At 38.7% G+C, this 27,956-nt stretch overlaps 1 protein-coding gene and 1 non-coding gene across 3 annotated transcripts; one reads left to right on the forward strand and one right to left on the reverse strand.

Moving 5' to 3' along the window:
- LOC120536641 (interferon-induced very large GTPase 1-like) lies at positions 1 to 27,094 on the forward strand. Of its 2 annotated transcripts, XM_039765067.1 has the most exons (3): positions 1 to 159; positions 15,639 to 15,714; positions 18,949 to 27,094. In XM_039765067.1, exon 3 carries the CDS (start codon positions 18,996 to 18,998, stop codon positions 25,656 to 25,658), a length of 6,663 nt encoding a protein of 2,220 aa, XP_039621001.1. In that variant the 5' UTR covers positions 1 to 159; positions 15,639 to 15,714; positions 18,949 to 18,995; the 3' UTR covers positions 25,659 to 27,094. The 2 variants fall into 2 exon arrangements, with proteins under 2 accessions (XP_039621001.1, XP_039621000.1); XM_039765066.1 differs by lacking the exon at positions 15,639 to 15,714.
- Positions 6,819 to 6,901, reverse strand: trnal-uaa. Its single transcript has one exon. It is a non-coding gene; the product is annotated as a tRNA-Leu (tRNA).
- Positions 27,095 to 27,956: the final 862 nt, after the last annotated feature.

Genomic DNA, 27,956 nt, shown 5'->3' on the forward strand with positions numbered 1-27,956 from the left:
CAGTCGTGGTAGTGTGTAGTAAAAAAAGTGCATCTCTGAAAAACCTGCTGATTTGTTTGACTGATGGGAAGGTAGAAAGAGTGGGAGAAAACACTGAAGGCAGAAAAGTAGAAGACAAGAAAGAGGAAGATTCCTAAGGCACTACTCTTCAGACATAAGGTATTTATGAATTGTACCGCAGTGTTTAGAGGAACTCAACTCACAGCAAGCTGAGACAGCAAGCACAGAGAACAAAATATATATATATATTGATCAGGTCTGAAGGAAACTTTGATTTCTTGCAGTAAATCAGTGTTAATTTTGGAGAAATTTCCCTTAATATCCTCTTTGTGATGTCTGTTGTGTGGTTTGGTGTGACATACTGTGGTGGGATTTTTTTCTGCAGTATTTTCTATATATTGTTATTTAATTCTGCATTAGTCTATCTGCTCAGTTAAACGCACACCATTTTTAGAGAGCAGAAGGTTCTTTGCACTCGTCTTTCATAAACAGGCAAGAGTTACACTCATTTCATTCTTCCTTCATTGCTAATATGTGCCAGTAGAGGAGTGCAGGCTGGGCTCATGGTAGCTCTCTGGGGTTGGTAGACGTCCTCTACTTGTCAGGCTCAGGTAGCAACTCACCACCTCCTAAAATCAGGTCTGGAGAACTCGAGCAGCATTCGCTGGTGTCATTTTAAAAACAATGGACAGATTGTTCTGTTTGGGTTGTATTGCAAAACCAAATTTATCAAGCAAGAGTCAGAATGTGTCTGTGATTATCTGACATTGTTTTACTTATAAGAGGTAAAGGAAAGAGACAATTAAAATCAAAGAAGACTTTGTTGCTTTTCTCTGGACTAAAAATTGTCCTGAATCAGTGCTCACCTTAAAATATTTTAAAAATACAAGCTACGTTGTGATCAGACCATCAGTGAATAGCCGTGATAGCTGTTTTGACGTGAAATTTTGTATATACGTTTGTATGTCTATACCTGTAAATCTGACAAAGTAAATGCAATGGTTTTTCAGGATTTCACTGACGAGAACAGCAGTCCTTTCATGTCTAACAGTCTTTAGGTCTGACTCAGAAAGTGAAGTTTATGGCAGACTGTTTTTTAACAGATAAAACTGGCAGACCGCAAGTCCTTGATAGAGGGGGCGATGTCAGAGGAACAGTAAGAGATGCCAACACAGAAATGTAATTTGAAAAAAAAACTGCAATCTATTGTGCAGTAAATGGCGCAAACAGTCACAAAAGTTGTGCATTGCAAAAAGGCAAAGAAATAAAAAAATATCCTGTAAAAATTGCACCCATCCAATTGTTCCCTCAGGGTCCTTCTCTCAAATAAAGATTCATTTTATTAACCTACTCCTGTTCTGAAGCAACACCATACGTCCTCCTACTCACCCAGCCTCCTCCTCTTACATTTCTCCGATAAGCCTTTATAATTTCTCCCAGCAAGCAGCTGACAAGAGACCTGGACGCCCATCCCCCTTTCACGCGTCTTGTGCACCTTTAAATCTGGGAGCTATCTACGCGCATTCTCACCTGACCACCAGATGGTGCTAGCTCTCGCCCACGTACACCTCCCAACACCCGCACTGGTCCTCCTCAACTGTGTGTCTCCAGAGAACAACAAAACAAAAACTATCCCAAAAATAAATACAGCCTTCAAAGGCCCATTGCTGTGCCCTATCTGGCTGCCTCAAAACTCCAGGCTGCCAGCAAGCGTCTCACAAGGACACGGACAAGAAGCCGCCGACTCAACTCCCGGAAAGCTCACCGAGGAGAGACGCCACCCACACCATCCAAAATCCTCCCAAGACAAGCCATCCAGCGACCGCTGACACTGCCCCTATATGCAGGTATGTGTAATTTCTCCAAGTTTAATTTATAATACCATGGATAAACCAGAAACTGTCCTACCTGAAGCTGATGAGACCTTCTATATATACCTACATTGTGTTAAAGGGAGTTGCATCTTCACAATTGGTTTGGCAGGTGATTCCCCATACAGGACATTCAATGGAACAACCCCAGCATGGAGGCGACACTACCTGGCTGGCAAGTTTCACTCAACAAATGGTTTTGGGGTCAGGTGTGAAAATAAGCCAGCAACTGGGGGTTATGCTGTACCAGAATCCCACTGGTCTCAAGTATAACTGTTTGGGATTAGTTTTGAATCAGAGGCCATTCTGTACCATGACACCCTATTGGCCTTAGGATTTGGACATAGAAAGTATAAATTTGGTTGCTTTACTCCTCACCAACTCTCTCTTTTACACGATTGCCATTAAGGAGGACACAATGAAGAGCACAGCTCAGCAACTATATAGAGAAGAACGCAGTCTGTCTTAACAAAATGATGAATTGACCAGAGAATTTAAGAAACTAACAAGTTTGTGTGCCACCTGAAACTCCACATCAGGATTTATCAGGTTGTGTGGTTGCCAGTGTTCACTTGTACTTTGCTTATTGTTATTATTTTACGAATATTATCAACAATACATTATTTAAAGTTGTAAATTAACTCCTTCTTGTCTTTTACTTTATGTAATTGCCTGAGGTTATATGTAGATGTAGAAGAGAAGGTGAGGAGAAGTTATAAAGTACAACACCTTATAAGCAGTGGCAAGTCAATGGGATTTGAAGTATTCTGATAAAATCTACACAATGAAGATTACGAAAGGGGAAAGTAGAGTAATACAGAGTTCTACCTCAATAAAACAATAGCTAGCTGCAAATACAGTTTAACTGAAATTGACAGGTCACCTAAATTAAAAAAAAAAATACTGCAGCAAACAGTCAATTTGCATCATATGATGAGTTTTATAAAACTAACCGCTTAAATTATAATTGAAGCCCCCACCAAAGTTTTACAAATACACTTATCTGGTAGCTTGTGTTTCATTCAAGGGGATGATGAACTCACATTGGCTGTCACATATTTCACACCATACATTGGCTGATTAGATTGCCACTCCTGATAGCATAGCACACAGTAATGGCTATGGAATGAGCACTGAGAATGATGTGTTTATGAGATGACATCTACTACGTTAAACCAATCTGTACAGGAATGTATATATTCCATCAGTGGAGATGGTGATTTTTTGTTTGGGGCCAATGAGAGTTTGGGTGGTGGGTTAAGGTTGGGAACCACAATAAATAATGGCATTTGTTAGTGTCACAGCCATAATTCTAAATGTTTGCATCCTAAGTTAAGTACCATAATTTGTGCATAATCATGTTTAACCTTGATAAATAAATTCAGTAAAACTCAATGACCACTAGAGGGTGGCAAATCACCATACAGGATACTAATAATCGGAAAAGAACATCAGTGAAAAACATACTATTAGAGATATGAATGTAGGTAGTCAAGGAAGAGGTGAGGCATACTAACTACAGCAAAGGGGAAATAAATGACACAGTAAAGACTATTAATCATAGAAAGAGAAAGAGAAAAAGTGGAAAACCTCCAAATAGTTAGTGGGTGAAATACTGCATGCTTATCAGGGGGTCCTGTTAGTGCTCAAGTTTTAGCTATCTATACGTATCTATACTTAGATGCTGTGCAATGCACAAGTGGTGGTTTCATCATGTTGATTAATTGGGTAATTGCATGGTGTGGACCAATTCACCACCCTGGCACCGAACAGCACTGCATTGCGAGTTAGGTAAGAGCACAGAAGGGAAAATGTAGGTCATTTCAGTGATAAATCCACGTTCCCAAGCTACATCAACAACTGGTGGTAACTGCAGACTCAGACACTTTCTACATCACTGAGACCAAGGCATGCAACAGCTGTGAGGGACTCCTATTTGCACTTTGTACCCAAATGTCCCTGCCTCCTTTTCTCAGACCGTCTCAAACACTGTCAAAGACACACTCACTTTGACTATGGGACAGGCTAGTGCCACTCAAACATCTTGCATTGACTGGCCCTGAAGAGAATTGCAGAGCAAGAGAGAGAGAGAAAGAAAAATCCTCCTTGAATTAAAAGACTAAAATCTAATTTATCACTAAGGTTGCATAACATTCATCCAAGAATGCTAAATAAAGCCTGAGAGTATAAATATAATATAATTCCTTAATGTACATTTTCATTATTGGATTCTGAGAAATATCCTAAAATATCCTAATGATGGAATCTTGTATAGCACCCCCTTGCTCCTTTGGCTTTCACTGAGGGTGCATACTGGAGTTCAGTTTTTAAAAATGTTTATTCTAAATGGTATATGCATTATATTCTTCCATAATGTTATTCTCAGCAGTGTCCTTTAATTTACAAACCAGTCTCACTGAATTATTGTTTAATTTAAATGTATTGTACCAGACTTAGTCTAATGAATTTACCATCTATAACAGATGCATAACCTAATGCAGTGGTTCCCAGTCTTTTTCATTTGTGTTCCCCTTGGAAGCTCATTTCCATAAATGACACCCTTAATATTAGAAAAATATTGGTAATTCACATAGTTGCTGTTATTTAAAATTTACAGGTTTCGAATGAAAGTAAATGGGACACTAATAAGATTAAAAAACAATGTAATGAGTGAACAAACAGTGCTTATATTTTTAAATAAAAAAAATGAAGTTACAATAAAAATGAACACTTTTAAGTTATTAATTATAAAAACAGCTTTGAAATTGAAATACATTTTTATAAAACACACAAGGAATGTTCAGTGTGAACCTTGAGCTTGTTTTGAGGCACTGTTTTTTTAAATCAAGTGATGCAATATACAGTCTCAAATCTGGACTTGCATTCAGCTTACCATGGTATTTATTTCTTATATAGGTATAAGAAGAGAAAGCCCTCTTCACCAGCTCCATATTTCTAAATGGTAACAGAAACTTTAGTGCCTTGTCTGCCAGCTCTTTACATTCTCTGCTGATGACTGCTCAAAACTGTTCTTTTCTTTAAAATAACAGTCAGTAGCATTAGATATATCCTTACATCATGTGCGCTCTGACAGAGGAAAAAATCAAAAGGTTTTCTTGATTCTCCTGGAAGAACTAGAAGACGTGGCCGGGGAGAGGGAAGTCTGGGCCTCTCTGCTCAAGCTGCTGCCTCCACGACCCGACCTCGGATAAGCGGAAAAGGATGGATGGATGGTTTTCTTGAAATCCACTGCGCTTTAAATATCAAAAACAACCAAATCAGCAAAATTAAAATGCCTGTGCTTTCGTCAGCTTGAACAGCAAAATATTAACTATTTTTAATTCTACCTTTTACTGTCGCCACAACACCATCAGACATATTTGAATTTGAAGAGAAATTGTATAATTATAAAGAAAGACAGTGCTCATCTTTCAAATATGTTCCTCTCTGAGTATATAAGATTGGCATCTTTGATACCAGGAGAAATTAAATTCTCTGCCATAGTACTTTTTTTTGCCACATTTGGCAATATGATAACTAATAAGGTATGAGCCTTCAACTACATTTTCATTATCTTTGTTTGCTGATGACAAGTACAACGTCACATTCTGATGTTTCGATAGCCACTGTGTTCCTTGTTAATATAGATGGCGTGTTCTGTTTGTAAATGCCTCAAGAGTGAAGAGGTTTTATGTTACCATTGTATAATACTGCCCCACAGACTACACTCTTTTAGTTTAGAACAGTCTTTATCGCTTATAAACGAAAACCCACAGTAGTATTAAGGCAGGGTGCTTCTGTCAAAATGTCAATCAAAAATGTTTGATGACTTGATGGCCCCACCCCTTTCCTCTGATTGGTGGATTTAAATGATGCACCCCACCCCCTGTCCTGTGATTGCCAAATTCCAACCTGTCCCCTCTCTAACCCCGCCCAGACCCCACCTTAATCCCACCCCACCTTCCTGATTGGTTCAGGAATTGTGTCAAGAGCAGTTTGATGGATGCTGCCTCTGCATTGCCCTTGAGTCTGTCAACACCTGTTTGTTGGCTGGCACCCACAATCCCTGCCCCTTCTCCTGAGGCCCTTTATATCAAAAGAACAACCTTGCCATGAACCCAAGGCCTGATTGACATATCCAGACATGTTCCTGCTTATACCCAGCTGGCTGGGTCTCCCTTTTTTTTGTATCAGTATACTGCTGCTGGATTATCTGAATTTCCCCTTGGGATTAATAAAGTATCTATCTATTGATCTATCTATGTATCTATTTATACCCACTCCTGCGTATCCTCTCAACGGTGCTGGAGCATGTCCCTGCATCTACGAGATTAAAATATCTATCTATCTAACCTTTGCTTTATAATTTGTAAAAAAAAGGAAAGTCTTTTCTATCTAAAACGCTTTTAATTGCTCTCTGTAAGCCGGAGTTCGAACAAAACAGCTTTCCCCATCTCACAGAAAGGCACGCTGACAGCCTCTGTGTGTTCATGTCTCGGAGTGTAGAGAGAGAGACCAAAAAAGTTCCTGCTGATTGAATCTGTCAGGCCCTGCGCATGTACTCTGCTCAACAGACGCTCGTTTTGTGTTTTTTAACTTATGAAGGTAAAGGATTTTAGGTATTGCATGTAAATCATGAGATAACTAGCTTGATATAAGCCTTTTAAAAATCACACAGAGGTAAATAGTATACAGCAATTCCCTTTTAAACAGCAATTCCCTTTTAAATCATGTTTGATACGAATAAAAATCTATCTATCTATCTATCTATCTAAAACAAACACTTTTCTATCAACTACACCACATTTTAAATAATCAAGTACATTTATGTATACATTTTTAGCTGAGCTAAGGATTCACATTGCAGAAGCATTTTGCTTAACTTTCTAAAGGTGAGAGCTGTACCCAGACACACACAGAGTGAACAGGCACACTTGAATAACAAGATACCAGACGTGGGGATTGAACCCACGTTGGGATTTGCCCATTGGATCTTAAGTCCAATGCCTTAACCACTCGGTCATTCTGGTGGTAGACAAAGATGGTTTAATCAATCTTCGCCACTCCATGAAAACTGTGATCATTCTTTCAGCTCCTTCAAAAACAGGTGGAGACACATCTTCTCTTCTAGTGCAGGAGGCCAGACAGGGTGACTCCCACAGCACAAAGCTGTGTGCCCTGCTCAAACATTATGTGAAATACTCTATGTAAGATTTAGCTTTTCTTTTGCTGATACACATAATTGGGCAGCTGAAACAAGAAACAGGTTCACACATACTGGTCTTTAACATAAGTTCATACAGTATCTTCCTGTTGCAAATGTAAATTGGTCTTAAAACGGGTCAAAGGGGCGCACATTTGCTAAAAGGAATCACTCTCCTTATTATAAAGTTTGCTTTCAAAAAATCCTTACTCTTTTCGCTATATATAATTAAACGTTCAGGCTGGTCCATTACACAGCTTGCCGTTAAAACTGAAACATGACTCTGAATATCGCTGAAAGATAAAACTGTGTGTCTTCAATATCTTATTAGAAATTATGTTCAAAATTCACCTATTGTTTTTCAGAAGAGATAGGACAACTGCTGCATGTGCTCTGTATTAACTATTAACAATTACCATACTCCTGATACATTAGGCTTTTTTAGGCAGAAGTACATTTCACAGAATTTTTCCACTTGAGAGCTACAACCTGAACAGTTTTTGTCTGCTAATAAAAGTGGGTTAAGATGCCAGCTACAAGATGAGTATGTGGGGCATAATGATTTTAGCTCCAAGATCAAAGCGTCGTACTTACAAGATTATTATCTATAATGAAATAAGCAATTTTTGAGTAACAGTGATGCACTGGTGAGAAGAAGGAATATGCTTTTGAGTTTGGGTCTAGAAATCTCCAGGGGCCTGATGTTGTAGTCAGTTACAGGCTGTGTAATTGTTTTTGCAGTGTTAGACGTCATCATCCCTGTGACAGCAGACCTATCTAAGTCTGGATTTAAAACACAATTACAGCTCCCAGCCATTATAATTTTATGAGTGTTCACATTGGGAATGTGTGCAAATATGTTTTGGATGAAGTCCCTATCATCCGCTTTGGGTGTGTAGTATTTATCAAAATCATTTTTCACTTAAATAAATCACATATCAGTCTTCAGAATCGGATGCTACATCTGATACTACAAATGAGACTGTTTTATGTATAAGAATTCCCACAACTCTAGTTTTCTTTGTAAAGCCGGAATGGAATATTTGGCCAGTCCAGTCCCTGTGCAGCCAAAACTGATCCTTGCTTAATAAGTGGGCTTCCTGTAAAAATGCTATTTTAGTGTTTAAGTCTGTTAGGTGAGAGAACATTTTTTCTCTTTAATTCGTGACTGAGACTGTTAACATTTTAACTCACAAAGTTAACTGTTTGGTTATGGAGACATTGCTTCTGAACTTTTGTTGACATTTTATAGTCTTAATTTAAGATAGCAAATTTTTACATAAGATAGCTCTGACCTTAATTTCCAATTTTTCCAGGAGTTATTCCCATAAAAATGTTGGCTCTTTCAATTATAAGGATTAAAAAGATAGATTAGATATAGTTTGCTCTCTTTCTCTCTCCCCCTAATCCTTCCACCCCACCCCCATTTTGCCTCCCCACTTGACGCTGGACCCAACTTCACAAAGTCCCAGTCCTCTGACATACCTAGAGACAGAGCACGTCCAAAACAAAACAAGCCCCCCAGCAGCGGTGTATAAGGATTAAAATAGAGATATCTATTGATGGTACAGTCAAAAATACCATAAACATAAAATATAATATTAAACAGTCCTAGAAGAGTAAACCCAAGGAATTATGTTAAACAATAGCCCTGGATAAGCAGATAATGTTTGATAGTAAGCCCTAATACAATAAGCCAAGGGTATGATGTTAAACAGTCTCCTATGAAAGAAAAGCAAAAAAAAAAAAAGAATAGACATACATAGATACACACTTATAACTGTAATTAAAATGTAGACAAAAAATGGCTGAGAAGGAAATAGGATGTATAGTTATGGTACCAGTATCATTGTAAGCGGATCAAACAGCAGTTAAGATCTTATTTGCCATGCCAGGACCCAATACCACTCATGATTGTGTTTCAAAAGTGTCGGGATCAGTTTTCTTAGTTCTTTTTCTGCTTCCTCCATGGAAATAAAGATGTAGAACTTGCCTTGAATGCCCACTTTCAGTTTGGCAGGATACAAAAGGCTGTATCTGATCTTGGCTTTCTGTAAGTGCTGTTTAATGTTGTAAAATGCAGCACGTTTAGCAGCTGTGAAGATGAGAAATCAGGGAAAATATGAATGTGATTATTTTCAAATATAATCTCTTGTTCTCTGTTTGAGAAGTAATCTATACTAATAAAAGGCAAAGCCCTCACTCACTCACTCACTCACTGACTCACTCACTGACTCATCACTAATTCTCCAACTTCCCGTGTAGGTGGAAGGCTGAAATTTGGCAGGTTGATTCCTTACAGCTTCCTTACAAAAGTTGGGCAGGTTTTATATCGAAATTCTACGCGTAATGGTCATAACTGGAAGCAGTTTTTCTCCATTTACTGTAATGGAGATGAGCTTCAACGCCGTGGGGGCGGAGTTTCGTGTGACATCATCACGCCTCCCACGTAATCACGCAGTACATAGAAAACCAGGAAGACCTCAAAAAAGCGCGTTTAAGAAAACATGCATTATATAATTGAGAAGGCAGCGAAACAATAAGAAGCGAGCGAGTGACATATACAACCATATTCATGAGTTCTGCTACTGAAACAAAGCACGATGTAAACCTACACTTTAAATTAACTTCATAGACAGGCTGCTGCTGGCGTTTGTAATTTAGTGTGCCGTCCGTCAGCGGCAATCCAATAGCAAACTGCCACGGGTAAATATTCACGGGTGAAGGACTGTGCTTATGGAGAGGAAGATGAGATGGTCAGGGTGGTGTTTGACACAAACTCAGCGAAACTGCGAGAGAAAGTTTTAAGTGCCAGGACTAAGGTAACATTAAATACAGCCATGGACATAGCACGAGATGGCACCAGCACAGCTGGGAACCTTCGATGCAAGTACACCGAGTGGCTCACGTGAACTGGCGAGTGCACAGATAAAACCAACAGTTCCAAAAGGCTGAACAAAACCGAATTACACAATTGAAAAGGCAGCAAAAATATGAAGCGTCTGATAAGCATATTCATAAATGCAGCTACTGTGGAAACAAAGCACACGGTGGAAAAAGTCAATGTCCCGCTAAAGGAAGACAGTGTAAAAAAAACCCGTGCATGCAGTGTGTCAGGTCTCAGATAAATAAGAAGACGAGCTGTTTATTGATGCAGTAAGAAGCGAATCGATGAATGAAACCTGTCATCTTTACAGCGATTGACAAACACGGAATGTAACTTCAACACAACACATCCTACAAATACGAACCTGATTGAAAGAAATAATGATAATCAAATCCTTGATGACAGCAACACTCAGTAACACTCACAAAACAAATACTGTATATCGACAGTCATGTTACGTTATTTTTAAAATGTTCCCTTTTCTTTTCTACCTTTTTAACACACTACTTCTCGCTGCGATCGCGGGTATATATATATATGTATATATATATATCCCGCTCTACATACTCGAATAATGGATACTTTATTCGCCATCAATGATTGTTTTGGTAAAGCCATACTCAGTGTATTCATTAGATGAGCGGTAAAAAGTAAGAGCGAGGGAGGATGACTCATTGAGGCATGCAGGCTGTAGTGCGATCAACTCTATCTGAATTGCGATCACATTTGAAAAATATATCTTTTCAAGTTCTATTTAGTCCATATGTGTCAAACTCAAGGGCGGGCCACATCCGCCCGGCGTGTAATTATATCCGCCCCGAGATCATTTTATATACTGTATTATTGTTATTAATGGCCGGGTATATGAAGCGCTGGTAACACAATAAACTACAGATCCCATAATGCAGCGCTTCAGCTGCCTTGCCGAACACTTACCGCTTACTAGAGTTATTGCGCACTGAGTTTGCACGGCGCTTTGGTGACTTTGAAGAACAAAAAAAGTCCGTCTACATGTGGCTCGAACCTTGTGCATGTTTGGTAGCACATATCTGTGTGAGAAGCTCTTCTCAGTGATAAAGACTAACAAAACAGCACACAGGAGTCGCCTCACTGATGAGCACCTGCAATCCATCCTGAGAATCTCCACAACACAGAACCTCACAGCAAACAGAAACGAACTTGTGGCCAAAAAAAGATGCCAGGCGTCCAGCTCTAAAATGACATATGAGCAAAGACAACTGAATGATTTGATTTTTATTGCACGTAAGGCGGAGTCAACCGTTTTAACAAACAGCGTATTGCACTGATACGAAATAGCTGTGTGTGTATATATGTAGATATGTATGTATGTATATATGTGTATATGTATAGATATGTATATATATATATATGTTTATGTGTGTGTGTGTAAATATATGTATATATATATATATGTTTATGTGTGTGTGTGTAAATATATATATATATATATATATATATGACAACAACACTCATCACTCACAACAGTGACAAAACAATTACATTGACAATCAGGTTACGTTATTTTCAAAATGTTTCCTTTTCTTTTCATTGCTTCTTTAACACACTACTTCTCCGCTGCGAAGCGCGGGTATTTTGCTAGTATTATATGTAATTTAAATTGTAATATTTCAAAATGCATGGTGAACCTCCTAGGTTTTGAGGTATTCGATCCACATATTTGGTAAGCTGCTGCTATCTTGGTGTCTGATTTGAAGTCCTCTCTAATTATTTTAGAGAAAAATTCAGCTACAAATTTCTCAGGGTTTGGACTTTCACAATTTTCAGGGACACTTTGTAGCAGTGCTACTATGAGTTGTTGGGGTCGAAGGTGGTCAGAAGGGTTTAAACGGAGGGCAGGGGTCCGATAGAAAAGTGTTTTTGTTGTTGTATTTTGTGTTAATTTACCTGTCGGACTGCCTTCTGTTAATTCAGACATATTTAATCATTGTGTCCTGGATTTTATTCGTTGTTGGGGTCTGGATCATCTGTCTACCTGTGTGCTGAGGACTGTTTGTGGATTCACGACTTTCCTGCAAGTATAGGAGCGCTCCTGAACCATCCATCCATCTTCATCCTTACAGTGTCTACCGATAGGACTGTTTTTTCATACCCTTTCAACATACAGATAACTGGACTTACTCTCGCTATTTCTCATTACATCCGGTTTGGTATTCCATGGATTTTGCTGTGTGGTGTTTGTGATTATATGTTTAATGTAATATCATCGTAGGGGTACAGGGGTGGTTTTATTGTTTTCATTGATATAATATAATTTCATTATATTCTTTAATTCCTGTTAGTTCCCAGTGTGCTGTATTTTGTCTCTGTTTGTGAGTGTGTGTGGGTTGAGCCAAGACTGGGAATGTCACTGGGATCATCTATAAAAATAAATAAATCATCATCATCTTGACAGTGTGAAACTTAGCGGCACCTGACCGTTACAACCTTTCATTCTAATATTATTCCTTCATCATCCATCTTCCAGTGCAGCAAGTCTGTCTCCAAGCACTTTGAATTCAGAATTTTCAGCTGTTGCTTTTCCAACAGCGGTAGCTGCCAGTTGTCCAACTGTTTCAATACGAATCGTGAATGTTTGCTTAATGTCTTCAAGCTAAGTGCCAAGTGCTCTAAGTTTTCATTTTTTTTCCTCAATTTTTTCTAGCATACCTTTAAAGGTTGCCTCAAAGCAATTATTTAAACGTTTTTCCTGGTGTTTAATATCCTAATCAGCTTCTTGTTTGTCTTGTGCATGTCCTTTATTTCTTTCCTTATATCATTTATATCAGTTTTTCTTATATCATTTATTTCCTTCTTTATATAATTTATATCCTTCTTTATATTATTCTTGAGCTCCTTTATGTCTTGAGCGGTAGCCATTATGGCGATCATTACCTTCAGATCATTTTGGTCTTCTGCATGCTCCATGGGTGAAGTAGCAAGCCCAGTTAGAGTCAGTGCTGCTGGCTCATGAGGGGTAGATGACAACACAGAAGGTAAGGCCATTTTCAGTTTCAATGAGCCTTCCGGAATCGGCGAGTTACACAGGCCCAACTCATTTGCACATTCTCTCCCACTGGAGACAATGCAGCAGCAGCATCAGGTCCTAGGAAATCTGTGCTTTCACCTATCTGTTCCAGGTCAGTCTCTGGCAGGCCATATCTTGAACTTGAACTTGATGCTTATTTAGACTTGAATAAAGCTCTAGCTGTCTTTTCCGTTTTTTTCTGAGCCTTTCTTCTACCACTCTCATGCTTATATATACTTGTATATACTGTAATTGAACCCCTTCAGGTTGAGTAAATACAGGATACCTCAAAATGATAAAAAAAGAGAAAAAAGAACACCACTGTTAATGGAGTTCCACCTCAGACACCCATCTCCCGTAACAGATGAGATTTTGGATTTGTGACCTTCTTGATGTGTTTTTGACCATTCTTTCTTGATTTGTGTTTAGACTGGTTTTCCTTGGAATAGATTTGACTATTTCAGGCAACTTCTGTTGTTCTTCAGAACGTCATTGTTTTCAGAGGATTTTTGTGTCATATCTTTTATTTGTAAAGAATCTTTATCTGCCCTCTGTCTATACAAACCAAAGGCTGATGTATCCTTCAACTTGTGGGTCTTTTTGCTACAGTTTGTTGGGACATTATGCTAAGGTACTCCCAAGTCAAAGCCAATGATAAACTGGATCACACGGTAATAAAGGACAACATGGCGTCTATGTCCACTTTGAATAGTTTACAGAGGGGAAGTAAACACTGATTGCATTAAGAATAGATATATTTTTGAATTAATATTCCAGTTAAGATAAAAAATATGTAACTGGAGAGAACAGCTTGAAAGAGGACTTCAGGATAGTGCCTGGAAATGAGGGTGACCATGCAGAAAAAGTGATGTCATTTCTACATGGTGTTACTGAAGTCTATGCAAGTCCCCTTAAATAAAAGTCTGCAATGTGCACTTTAATTATGACTGAACTGTTTAATTTTTAATTTTAAACTGTGGGGCAGAGGCACAAATCAAGGAAAAACATGTCTTTCTCCCAAACATTATGGTATGCACTGTATGTTTCTTAATAGTTCTTTAAATATAAAAAGGAACATTATTTTGGTTATTACAAGTCAGAAGTTTTATAGATTTCTCTTTCCCTTTGGAACTTTAGTGAGAAGTCAAGCACAATGACTTTTATTGGCTAACTGAAAAGATTACAATATGCAAGCTTTCGAGGAAACTCAGGCCCCTTCTTCAGGCAAGATGTACTACAGAAACTGGAGTTCACTGTGTTTATATACACACACTAGGACAAGAAACAACATTGGTAAACCTTTAATTATTTACATCGGGGTGGGCTGATTCAGTCCTGGAGGGCCGCAGCAGTTGCAGGTTTTTGTTCCAACCCAGTTGCTTAATTAATAACCAATCCTTGTCAATTTTTTAATTTCATGGCTTGTTAGTACTTTAACTCTGCCATGTCAAGTCATTCTCATATCCTAGATTTTTCTTCCTTTCTAAGGCTAACATCCAAATGATTTGAAGTCTAAAACAGATGAGTTATTCTCAGTGCTTCACTTTTTTCTCTTCACTTTCCTTCCAAGTATTTAATTAAACCCAATAGTGCAAAATACACACAGGTGGAAATGGTAACAAGCTAAATGAAGAACTGCTGGTCTCTTTTATCATTTGCATCTTATTGCTAATAAAGAGCAATTAGAAACCAAGACTACATTTGTTTAAGACTAAAATAAGCAGTAAGGGTTCAAAATCTTAACGAGCAACACAACTAAAGTGAAGCAGAAGTGTTACTTGAGCAATAATTGCTTCTTATTAATTAAGTAATTGGGTTGGAACAAAAACCTGCAGCCATTGCGGCCCTCCAGGACTGAATCTGCCAACCGCTGGTTTACATGATCCCTGATATCTAGAAGAAAGCTACACACTGTCTTTTTAGTTCCTTCTGTGTGTTCTTCTTGTAGTTTTTAATAATATGTGGTACTGGACAATTGTCTTTCTGCCTCCTGTGTTCATGATAACTAAGGCACCCCCTTTGTCTGCTGTATTGATAATCCATCCATCCATTATCCAACCCACTATATCCTAACTCAGGGTCACGGGGGTCTGCTGGAGCCAATCCCAGCCAGCACATGGCACAAGGCAGGGACAAACCCTGGGCAGGACACCAACTAACTGCATGGCGCGCACACCAAGCACACACTAGGGACAATTTAGGATCACCAATGCACCTAACCTGCATGTCTTTGGACTGTGGAAGGAAACTCACGCAGACACGGGGAGAACATGCAAACTCCACACAGGGAGTACCAGGGAAGTGAGCCCAAGTCTCCTAAATGCGAGGCAGCAGCGTTACCCACTGCGCCACCGTGCCTCCCTGTCTTGAGAATGATTTCTGTAATTTCCCTTAGTGAATGTATGACTCTCCACTCATTCACAGTAATGTTTTCTATCCAATTTTGCTGCCTGTTAAAAATCCCTGTTTTCATTCTCTGTCAGAAGCAGTCTATATAATTTGTGGATTTATTGGTGGGGTTGTTGTAACTGCTTGTTGTTGGTTCCTGTGTGTCACCGTTTTCTTTCTTGTGGAAAAATTATTTAAGTTTGGAACTTTTGAAGATTTAAACTCTTCACCCTTTCTCATTAGGTCTGTGCAGGTGATGCAATCTCCTTTGGGGCTATTTTTTCTAGGCCTCATTTGAATCTGAGGCTCAAGGATAAAGGTGATAATTTATTTCAACTTTTTAACTTCTTTTCATTTGAAAAGAGCTGCAGAATTCTAACAGAATGAGTACAGTTCACACCCGAACAAACATGAAAGAAACACAGTCCAACAAGGCCAGATTGCTACCTTTAAAAGAGCTAAATAAACAATAAATCACTCAAAAAAGCACACAGGGGTCAGATGACAGCAATATACAAGGAAATGTTCAGTGAGGTAATATTCAAACTTTAATCATTACTTACTGTATGTTTGTTTGCAGAAAAACTAGGCATTAGATACTAGAAGTAAAAGGCAAATCAAAATATACAACCAGAATAACTCAAATCAATGTCTGTAAAAGAAAGCTGGGATTCTGTATAAGCAAAAGAGTGGATTTCCCTGAGTCAAGTCACTTTCAAACCCACTTAATGTAGACCAGCGTCTTAGGAACCTAACCCAGCTAGCAAAGGGCACAAGGCAGGAACAAATCTTGGATAGGATGCCAGTCCATCACAGGGCAAAGACACAAATGGGCCAGTTTAGCGTCACCAGTTCACTTCACCTGCATGTGAGGAATCCCATGCAGACATTGTGAGAACATGTAAAACCCCCACACAGGAATCCAATCAAGGCATCCTTTAAAACGTATGCAACTTCATGGCACAGCCTTGGTTTACTTCTTCATTGGATTTTATTTAATGTGGCACTGCACTTTTGTAGCATGATGGACTGCCTGCACATTCTCTCTCTCTCGCGCTCGCATTTTAATGCTGCATGGTCTTTGCTACCTATCAATCAGAGGTTATTATGAGCTAATTATGAGATGTAAGTTAAATAACAAAGTCCCCAGAAACCCCCATTTCTTATTACAAGCATATACACACTGGTTAGTTTACATGAGATTAAACATAAAAGATTGCTATTCTTCCTATTGTTTGCTTAACATTTGTATTTCATTCCCATAATGCTAACATCATTTGAATAAACCAGATTTCAAAATTCTGTTAAAACATATTGTTTATCCCTGCCAATTTCTTTATGTGATGGTTCAAAAAAAGATCAGATCTGATGAGCAGTGAATAGTCCAATGTTTGGCATGTGGATATTCATGATTTCTAAAATGGTCTCAAACCTGGCCCACAATGCCTTCTATAATGTTTACCTTTCTCGATAGCCCTTCAAAATACTTCTTCATTTTGCTTCTCCCCATTCCTTGACCAGTTAATGTCACTGCCTGCCTGTCAGCTTTTCTACCAGCTTTTTTCCTTAAGTCCTGTTAACACGCAATTAAAAAGCAATGTTAGATTTCCCTTATTGGCTCTATAATATAGTTATAGTCTTGATCACACAGTTTATTCAAAGTTAAATAAAAAAATCAAGTTAAATATTGCAACTCTTATTTAATAAACTGGAAAATCACCAATTTTTAATCCCATGAGTGTTATAATTTTTCAGTAATGCATTCAAATCCTAAATTAATTTTTTATACATAAACTGAAACTGTACTTGAGGACTTTATTTTAAGTTTAGAGATGACCTCCTCCCGTACCTCACCCTTTTTCTCTTTGTTTTTCACATTGCTCCTGTGAACACTTTACAGTCATGGCCGAAATTATCGGCACCCCTGGAATTTTCCCAGAAAATGCACGATTTCTCCCAGAAAATTGTTGCAATTACAAATGTTTTGGTATACACATGTTAATTTCCTTTATATACATTGGAACAACACAAACAAACAGAGAAAAAAATTCAAATCTGACATCATGTCACACAGAACTCCAAAAATGGGCCAGCAAAACTATTGGCACCTTTTTAAAATTAAGGGTAATTTGTTTTATTTCAAGCATATGACGCTCGTTTGAACTCACCTGTGGCAAGAAACAGGTGCTGGCAATATAGCAATCACACCTGAAGCCAGTTAAAATGGAAAAAAGTTGACTCAACTTTTCTGTTGTGTGTCTGAGTGGGCCACACTAAGCATGGGGAACAAAGAGAAGAGCAGAGAATTGTCTGAGGACTTGAGAACAAAAATTGTGGAAAAATATCAACAATATCAATCTCAAGACTACAAGTCCATCTCCAGAGATCTTCACGTTCCTTTTGTCCACTGTGCGCAACATAATCAAGAAGTTCACAACACATGGCACTGTAGCTAATCTCCCTGGACGTGGATGGAAGAGAAAAATTGATAAAAGACTGCAACGAAGGATAGTCCGAATGGTGGATAAACAGCACCAATCAACTTCAAAACATATTCAAGCTGTTCTGCAGACTCAGGGTGCAACAGTGTCAGCTCAAACTATCCGTCAACATCTGAACGAAATGAAATGGCAGGAGAGCCAGGAGGACCCTACTGCTGACACAGAAACATAAAAAAGCCAGACTGGAGTTTGCCAAAATATACTTGAGGAAGCCAAAATCCTTCTGGGCAAACGTCTTGTGGACAGATGAGACCAAGGTAGAGCTTTTTGGTAAAGCTCATCATTCTACTGTTTACAGAAAATGCAATGAGGTCTACGAAGAACAGAACAACACAGTACATACAAGTCAAACATGGTGGAGGGTGGAAGATGTTTGGGGATGTTTTGCTGCCTCTGGCACTGGATGCCTTGACTGCGTGCAAAGCACCATGAAATCTGAAGACTACCAAAAGATATTGGGGCACAATGTAGGGCCCAGTGTCAGAAAGCTGGGTCTGCGTCAGTGGTCATGGGTGTTCCAGCAGGACAATGACCCCAAACATACCTCTAAAAGCACCCAGAAAGCGCTGAGTTCTGAAGTGGCCAGCAATGATCTAAACCCGATTGAACACTTATGGAGAGATCTCAGAATTGCTGTTGGGAGAAAGCGCCCTTTAAATCTGAGAGACCTTGAGCAGTTTGCAAAAGAAGAGTGGTCGGAAATTCCAGTTGAGAGGCGTCACAAGCTTGTTGACGGTTATAGGAAGCGCTTGATTTCAGTTATTTTTTCCAAAGGGTGTGCAACCAAATATTAAGTTGAGGGTGCCAATAATTTTGTCCAGCCCGGTTTTTGAGTTTTGTGTGAAATTATGTCATATTTGGCTTTTTTTCTGTTTTTTTTGTGTTGTTCCAATGCACATAAAGGAAATAAACGTGTATACCAAAACATTTGTAATTGCAACAATTTTCTGGGAGAAATGGTGCATTTTCTGGGAATTTTCCAGGGGTGCCGATAATTTCGGCCATGACTGTATGTTATTGTCTGACTATGATTCTTTCTATTTGTGTTACAGTCAAAGGACAAGCTGCAGCAAGATATTAAGCAGAATAACTCAAAGAAATGGCCTCTGAAGATGACATGATAAATAAAAGACATGACTTTCAGGGACAGGTGTTCACCACAAAGCTTCATGTTTTTCAAGGACTTCTCCTTTCTAAAAACCCAGAAGATCTTATTCAAAAAAGATCAGAGCTAATTACATTTCCTGCCAAATACCGATCTGAACATAATTCAATGCAGCCATGGGAAATTACAGAAAGTTTCAAATCACATTCTTTGCAAGTATCAGCTGGTGATTTGATTACAAATGGTAGATTCCGGATTTATTATGAAATGAAATCATGCAGGGAAGGAACAGCATTTGAAAGCACCAAAGAAGACAAACCATACCTGTGTGGATGGAAATTACGCTTTTTACCAATGGCAACCTACACTTTCAACTGTAGAGATTTATTTCTCCACGACTCTGTAATATCTGACCTGAAGAAACTGGAGTCAATCAAAGGACAAAAAGAGAAAGATGAGCAATGTAGGACTATACTGGAAACATACGGCTCTCACATCAGTACAAGCTATGTGTATGGAGGAATATGGCTGCTGAAGGTAGAAACAAGAAACTTCTCCCCTGAACACAAACAAATAAGAAAGAATTTGGTTCAGGAGCTTATAGATCTGAAGTGTGATGTATTTGATGATATTAAGGAGTATACTGATAATTCTATTTTTGAAAATTTGCTTAGGAATGAGTACGATGAATGTCATCTGCAAAACACCACTATCTCAATTAAGACATTTGGTGGTCCAGATAATCCAGTCTCATTTCAACAGTGGAGTGATGGTCTAATGTCAAATGAGAGCACCTGGAAAATAATTGATCAAGAATTTCAGAGCAATTTGTTCCCATTATGGAAGATTTTGACCTTAAACCACAACAAAGCCTTCCAGAATTCAATATTTGTAGCAAATGAAATTAGAAGCTACTGGGAAAAGAAGACAGGTTTAGAGGATAACAGTGCTGAGGTGGAAGGGATCCTGACTGCTAAAGAGCTTAGTCAAAGTCTGTCTTATAAAATAGAAGAGTGGAACAGAAAACCTGAGGAGCAATTCACAGCAGAGTGCGCAGACTATTTAACTGAATGTACCGAAGTCTATGCTGAGATTCAAAGACTTGGAAACAAAAGTGTAGATGTCATCTGGTGCCAAAACGTCACTGGTCACAAGTCAATGCTGGTGTTTTTAAATCGCCTTAATACACATGTGAGAACAAAGCATTTCCCACCTATGATCATTGAAGTTCTCCAAGAGCAGATCTCTTTCTTTTTTGGCGTACTCAAAGATTCAGATCTTGATCAGTCTCCAGGCTTTAGTAGAGGTGGAAAGAATTCTTTATTGCCTCAGCACGAACACCCGTCATCTGAAATTAAAAGCGTAAAAAGTGCAAAAGAAATAATTTTAAAAATTAATAATAAGTCTTCTGATGGTAATGACACAATGAAAAGATTTCAGAAGATGTTTACCTACAATGTGTGCATTGTACTAATAAATCTAAAAAGATTTACACAAAGCACAGGAGAGCTACTCAGTTCATGTCTGCTTACGGCTCTCTTCTACCCCTACATTCACAGATGTGGTGTTCTACCAAAGAACGGTCTATCACGAGAGGACTGGCAGTCACTCTTAGAAAATATACACAAGACAGAGAGCTACATACAGGAGCTAAAGGGAATGTCCCGTGACAGAGGACAAGCCTTTGTGTTCTTAATTGCACTGAAAAATGGAAGGATAGAAACAGAACAAAGTGAGAAAAAGGAGCTCCTCAGAGTGCTAGTGGATGAACTAGGATCTGATTTAAGTCCAGACCTCCATCATCTCATCATAACACAATCTGGGGAAGTCAATCCAGATCTCCACGAGCTAACCGAGATGTTAGATTTAATTAAATGTAATGCACATACCAGACAAAAATCAAGTAATAATGAAGATGAAATCCTGAAACTGGTGAGCAGTAAACCTCATAAAACAGAAGAACTTCAGCATCAGACAAATAAATTCAAAAGAAATAATCAAGTCTCTGTATTACTTGGTTTGGCCGAGTCTAATTTATTTTCTAGTACACAAATTAAAGAGATAAATTCTGTCACAATGCAATCATATAGACCCTCAGGACCGCAAGACCTTCCCTGGTATGTCATTCAAAAGCTGATGATGGTACACACAGATGTCATCAATGTGAGATGTAACCATGAAAAAGATAAAGATGAAGTGAAAGATGACAGTTCAGGTTTTGAAGATGATTTGGATAACCTGAGCTTGGGCCAAACAGATGATTCTGACCTTTTACATCCCACAGATGTAGTAATGGCTGTGCTCATGAGTTCAGATATGTTTGTACAACAGGAGCTTATATTAAAAATGTCAATGTGCCAAATGGCTGTGCCGTTACTGTTTCTGAAGCCTGACGGTTGTTGCTTTTTCTTTCTTTGGGCACTGAGAACTATCAAGAATAAATGGCACAAGAAGACATCAAGGAGCACACAACAAATTTGTTCCATTGTAGAATGTGATATAGCAACTTATCAAATGTTCACCATTTCCTTTGTCCGAGTTGGACATTTGAGAAGTTCAAAATCAGGATTCCTCAACACTCTCCTCAGTGATTCTCAGCAGTCTCATACGTTTTTTGTATATTCTCACATGGAATGTGGAAATATCCCACGTAAAGATTCAAATGGTCTGGTTGAGATTACCTGGTACTTACCGAGTGGAAAGGCAAATACTGATTTCTCTGAGCCGATTGCTGTATTAAATCTACGAGGAGATGCAAAGAGCTTCACCAAGCAGGTCAGGTTTCTTACAAAAGTGTCCTCTGCTGTCTTTCTTTTTGTGGACAATATTGCTGATGAAGAAGAGAAGTTGATAGCTGCTTTTCAAGACACAAAACTCAGCTGTGTTTTGCTTCTAAACCCAACAGAAGACAATTTTAAAGCAGTCAAGAGCAGGATTGAGCGCCTGAAAACCAATTATGGGTCTTCACAGCTTAAGGTTCTCCTACGCACAAATAAAAATGACTCTGAATTTAGCAGTAAGGTTCGCTCAGCAATATCACACATCCAGGCTTCTTCAACATTGAAACTATCAATAGAGCAAATGTCAAATGTCGCCAGAGATCAGGAATTTGAAATTGATGTGGATTATATTCCATGTCAGAAAGGGAAGGACAAGGCAGAAAAAGTTCTTAAAAATCTGACTGACCTTGCAGATTTTAAAGAAGAAAAGCTTCCTTTTCAGGGAGCCTCCTGGCTTGAATACTCAAAACTAGAAAAGTCACAGATGAAGGCGTCTGGTTATAAATCAGCTTTTCAACATGCAATGAATATGAAACAAAAAAAGAAGGAGATACGGGAAGAGCAGCTAAAACACACAATTTCACCAAACGTCAAAGACTTCATCACAGCTCTTTTGGAAAGTAGTAGTGAGGAAAGGAAATTCTTCTTGCAATGGATGAAGTTAAAACTGGATTCTCTTTCTGTGGAAACTTTACCTAAAATACGAGAAGAACTAAAAACAAACACGAAAGACGAAGGTGAGAAGAAATGTTTGCTAAAGAGATTATCTGATAGTTCACTGGGTTTAGAGCACTTCCTGCGTGAAATCGGTCAGATGTATGAGGCGTATGTAACATGTAATTCAAAGGGACATGAAAGCTTATTAAATCTACCAAGTGCTGCTGCTGACATTCTACTGGATGGCTTCCCGGTTGAACTGATTGATGGAGATGTTTCCAACATACCCCTGAGGTGGGTGTCTGACATTTTAAGGCAGGTTCAGGAGAAAACCCGTCCTGATGCTCGCATATTTGTTTTGTCAGTACTGGGGGTGCAAAGCTCAGGGAAATCCACTCTTTTGAACACCTTGTTTGGCCTCCAGTTTGCTGTTGGTGCTGGAAGGTGTACTCGGGGAGCCTTTATGCAGCTGATTCATGTGGGCAGTGATCTCAGAGAAGCACTGGGGTGTGATTATATTATGGTGATTGACACAGAGGGACTGAGATGTCAAGAAGTGATGAATTTAACAAATGAACAAGACAATGAGATGGCAACTCTGATTGTTGGACTAAGTGATGTTACCCTAGTGAACTTGTCGTCAGAATCCAGTGCGGAGATGCAGGACATTCTTCAGATCGTCGTCCATGCCTTAATAAGGATGAAGGAAATTGGGAAGAAACCCAGCATCTACTTCATTCATCACAATGTTGCTGACCTCTCTGCAAAGGACATGAACTTCTCAGGGTTAACACGGCTTCTGGAGATATTGGACAAGGTAACAGAAATCGCAGCAAAAGTGGAAAATAAAGAAGAAAGCTATTCCAAACTGTCAGATGTGATTGAGTTTAACCCCGAGAGAAACACAATATACATACCAGGACTGTGGCATGGCCTCCCACCAATGGCATCTGTGAGTAAATGGTACAGCGAACATGTGTTTGACCTGAAGACAAAGCTTATTGATTATATTAAAGAGCAAAGAAAGCAGTACAAGCCATCATCCATCTCAGACTTTATCACACTGATGCAAGATCTTGACTCTGCAGTGAAATCAGAAGACTTCATATTTGGGTTTCAGAACAGCTTGGCTGCAAGTGCTTTTGCGATGCTTTCTTCTGACTGCAGTGACTGGAAATGGGAAATCCAACAAACTTTCATTAAGTGGCAGGATGATGCTGAGGAAAAAATTAAAGCAAGCGAAGAACTGGACTCTTTATTGGTTAAGTTACAACAAGATGCTGCCAAATTAGCAATAGATGAGGAAGAGAAAGGGCTTAAAAAATTAGAAGACTATTACAATAGTGATCTTGATAACAAAAGACTTATTGAAAATTATAAAGATTATTTCACACGTAATCTGACCACAGCCTGTGAAGAACTTAAACACAATGCAATAAAACGATGCCAAGTTTTTATTGAGACTTATAAAAGCAAAAGTGAATTTCGGAAGGCATTCAAGGAATATAGAGAAACAGTACAGAAGGGTGTTAATGAGCTGGTGAAGAAAATCAAACTGGAGCAGAAACAACTATCTGAGGAAGAACTTAATGAAGCATTTGAAAAGATGTGGGGGGAAACTGTCAAACAGTTTTCATGTCCACAGAATAAAGTAAACATCTGTTATGATATGGAAATGGCACTCCTGTCAGATGAAGCAAGAAGAAAAGATATCAAATCTTATTTAGAAAAAAACGCTTTAATTGAAATAGGTAAGAAAGAATTTGCTGTGACAGACAAACATATTAAAATCAACCACCATTGGTATTTAATGAGCAAACAATGTCTTTCTACAGACAACATTAAGATAATAGCAACGTCTCTAATAACAGAGTGTGAAAAGTACATTGATGGGTTAGTGAAGAAGGACAGCGACTATAATCCAAGCTACTGTGCAGGAGTCATAAAAGAAATAGACAAACAAACAGATGAACTGAGGAAGAATAAGAACAAAGTTTCTGATGAATTTCTTGTGGAAATCAAAGTTCACATCTGTGGCATTGCAGTTCACAAATTTGAGGAAATGCACGAACGGTTTAATAAGGAAAACGATCCAAAGGCCAAAGTGCAAGAGAAAAAGGCCTTCTACTGTGAAAAGTTTAAGGATCTTTTCCATGATAGAAATGACAGCCAAAAGCTGGCAAAGTGGTTCTGTGGGTCATGTTTGAAACCAGCGTTGATGAAAGAAGTCAAAAGTCAACTTTCAAAAAGCATTGCCACTCAGATGAGAGAGACGTGGGCTCCTTTAGTATTGAAGAGTATCCCCAATTTCCAGTTGGCTCTCTTAGTCAGTTTAAAGGAGACAAACAGCTTTGATGCGTATGTGCAGTACATTAAGAATTATGATCAGTTTGCACAAGAATGGCTGGCCAAGCAGGCTGAGGAGTTTTGGAGAAGTGGTTTTAACAGTGCACCAGTGATAGAAAACACGGTGCAAAAGCGTTTAAGGGAAGTGAAGGGAGCTTTAGATGAAATTACTAAAAATCAGTTGGGAGACTCAGCAGAAGGCCATCTGCAAAAATGTCTTCAAAATCTGATGAGTGATATAACATTACAAAGTGAAGATGTTAGTGGTGTTAAGAATGTGAAACAATTTGTCGATGATCTGAGTGAAGCTTTAGACATGCTAAAAAATGAATTAAAGTGTGAAATAGATAGGATGGATAAGGAAAAAGAAGTCAAAACCTTCCTAAACCCTCCCCATGAGCAGCTCTATAGCTCCTTAAAAGGCTGTGGGGAGAAGTGTCCTTACTGTGGCACGCCATGTGAGCTCGAAGGGAACAATCATGAACACTACTCGCGATACCACAGAGCTCTGGCGGTTAACAATGTGTCACCACGTGTGTTACCATTTAGGAGATGGTATGATAAGGTGTACTTCAGGTTTTGGTGGTTTAACTTTGATCAAAGAACAATGAATTGTCAGAGTGCACACATCCACATGAAAAGCTGCAATACGAATGCATCAGGAGTAAGTCAGTGGGGTGAGCTCTACAAAGACTACACTTCAACATACTGGCAACATGTGCTGGAATCATTCAGTAAGAAATTTGCTAAAAAATACTTTAGTAGACCAGTGAGGGTCAAGGAGAGTGTGCAATGGGAAGATGTGGAAAAGGACTTAGAAAAATGTTACCAAGTGAAGTTACAGGATCTGAAACACAGAGGTAAGAAGACCTGAGATAATAAGGAGTTAGAATAGAGAGAAGTGTCTGAGCTCAGCCACACGGGGGAAAACATACAGAACACCCCAAAAAAATGTAACCTTAGAAACTGGAGGCTTTGTTTGTTGAACGTTTGTTAGATGTGTAGAATAGTATCCATTAAGTGAATCTATTTTATTAAACCACTCAACTTGGATAACACGTAATTCTCACAGCCCAAAATGAAGAACACCAACAAGCACTCAGGTCATTCAGGTCATGTCTCTGCTATTGAGGGCTTCTTACAAAAGTCTGAACTAAGGGAGAGTAATCATACAGATAGCACAAAACAAAAATTAACTCATAAAAAACAGTATTAATTGTGAATAGTTATTTTTATTTTCAATGATGATCACAATAAAAATATATATATATTTAGAATATTTCCATCACGTAACACTGAAGTACAGAATTGAAAAGAAATCTAATTACAGTTTAACCCAATACACATTTTTTTCATATATGCAGTATTGTTCTAAATCCATTTATCAATATGAAACTGCTTCTAATATTTTTAAATATACATGTGATAAAACAATCATAAGTATTCATTGGTTTACTTGTCACTTCTGTAGTTTTTCTCACAGTTTCTTGTGCACCCTTATGAATTGTCCATCAGCAGCCCGCCATCACACTGACAGCCCTGGCATCTTCTTTCCGTGTCCTTGATGTCCTGATTGAATTGTTCACCCTGCTCTTCACTCACCACTCCAAGAATTTCATGGATAAATCCCAAATGCAAATTCAAAAAATGAAGGTTGAAACTCAGGGTGCGACTCAATTCCTTTAACTTAACTAATACATTTTTTTTGCAATTTCTTTATAATTTGGATCTTTTTAGTGTTACCTAAAAACTTAGAATTGACTTCTTTAAATGCAGAAATATCTTTAAATGATACCCAGGCCTCTCATTTCAGCTCATTCACTGTACCATCAAATTCATTTTTCTAATATGAGGTCCCTTTTTCAATTTCACTTCAGACAAAACCAGAAATGACGGACACAAATCCCTAAAAGAGGCTCCATCTTTGACAAACTGCTTCATTAAGCCAAGTTTAATGTGCAGCGGCAGCAGCAGCAGCAGCACTCTATTTGGATCCATCAAGTTGGGTCTGAGGATGTTTGTGGTACCAAGCTGTAGCTTTTTTCCAGCTGGCCGTTCCTTCTGAGCCCAAAGTCATTCTTAGCTTTGCTGTCCCACGCACAGAGAAAACACTGGAATTGTGTTTGTCCCGACTGCTCTCCCAGTAAGATACACTTTAAGGTCCCTAACTACTGCTATGACTAATCACTGGGCGACTGGGTTTAATTCCAGCTATAGTCTGACATTATTATCAAATAAAAACTGTTTTGATTTAAATGTAGATTTAATATTAGAAATAACATATTCAAATATTATCATTAAAATAAAAATATTGATATTTGATTATAGTGCAAAAACAATATAAAACCATAATTTACAGCTAAAAAACTTTTCATTTTGATTTCAGCATGTGAAAATATATGTACTAAACCACATGAAATTATTAAAACGTTGCCAGAAGAAGAGGCCTGAGTTGCCTTGAAAGCTTTGCATATTGTAATCTTTCTAGTTAGCCAATAAAAGGGGTCATTAAGAGTGGAAGAGAAAGAAAAAAGCTGAAACATTCATCTGCGTTAAGAAACTAATTAATGCCTGTAAGCAACCGAGTGAAGTGAGAAAGATCCACTGAAGCCATCTGTGTAGAGAAAACCCTGACATGATGGAAGGCCTGTCAGTGCAAGGAAGTGTGACAGATACGGGGCGCTATTGCTCCCTTGAATCCGTGTCCATGACTCCAGACACCGGGAAAAAAATCCAAAGGTTGACTTTATTTAAATGCCACAGTGCACAAAGCACCCTCTCCTCCACTATACTCATTAACAAATCAAACACAATAACAATAAACAATCCTCCACTTCCAGACGCGTTGCCACCTTTCCACCCAGCTCAGCTCCCACAGTCCTTTTATACTCCCTGACCCGGAAGTGTTCCCAATCCCCAGTCCATGTGATTCTTTATCACTTCCAGGTCAGGTACAAGTCCCTTTCTTTACCCCGGAAGTACGTCACTTCTGTCATCACTCCTCCTATGACGCACTTCCGGGTTATAGGGCACATATGACTCTTCAGTCCTCCTTGCAGCTCCCTCTTGCGACCCCTGTGGTATCCAGCAGGGCTGTGTATAAAAACTACATTGTCCATGATTCCCTGTTGGTCTACGGGGCACCTCCATACTCCAGGGAGGGCTCCATTAT

Source organism: Polypterus senegalus, chromosome 10 (assembly GCF_016835505.1).
Source record: "Polypterus senegalus isolate Bchr_013 chromosome 10, ASM1683550v1, whole genome shotgun sequence".
Taxonomy (NCBI): domain Eukaryota; kingdom Metazoa; phylum Chordata; class Cladistia; order Polypteriformes; family Polypteridae; genus Polypterus; species Polypterus senegalus.

Coding starts and splice junctions, on each gene's coding strand:
- LOC120536641 (XM_039765067.1), top strand. CDS start 18,996: ATGGCCTCTGAAGATGACATGATAAATAAAAGACATGACTTTCAGGGA.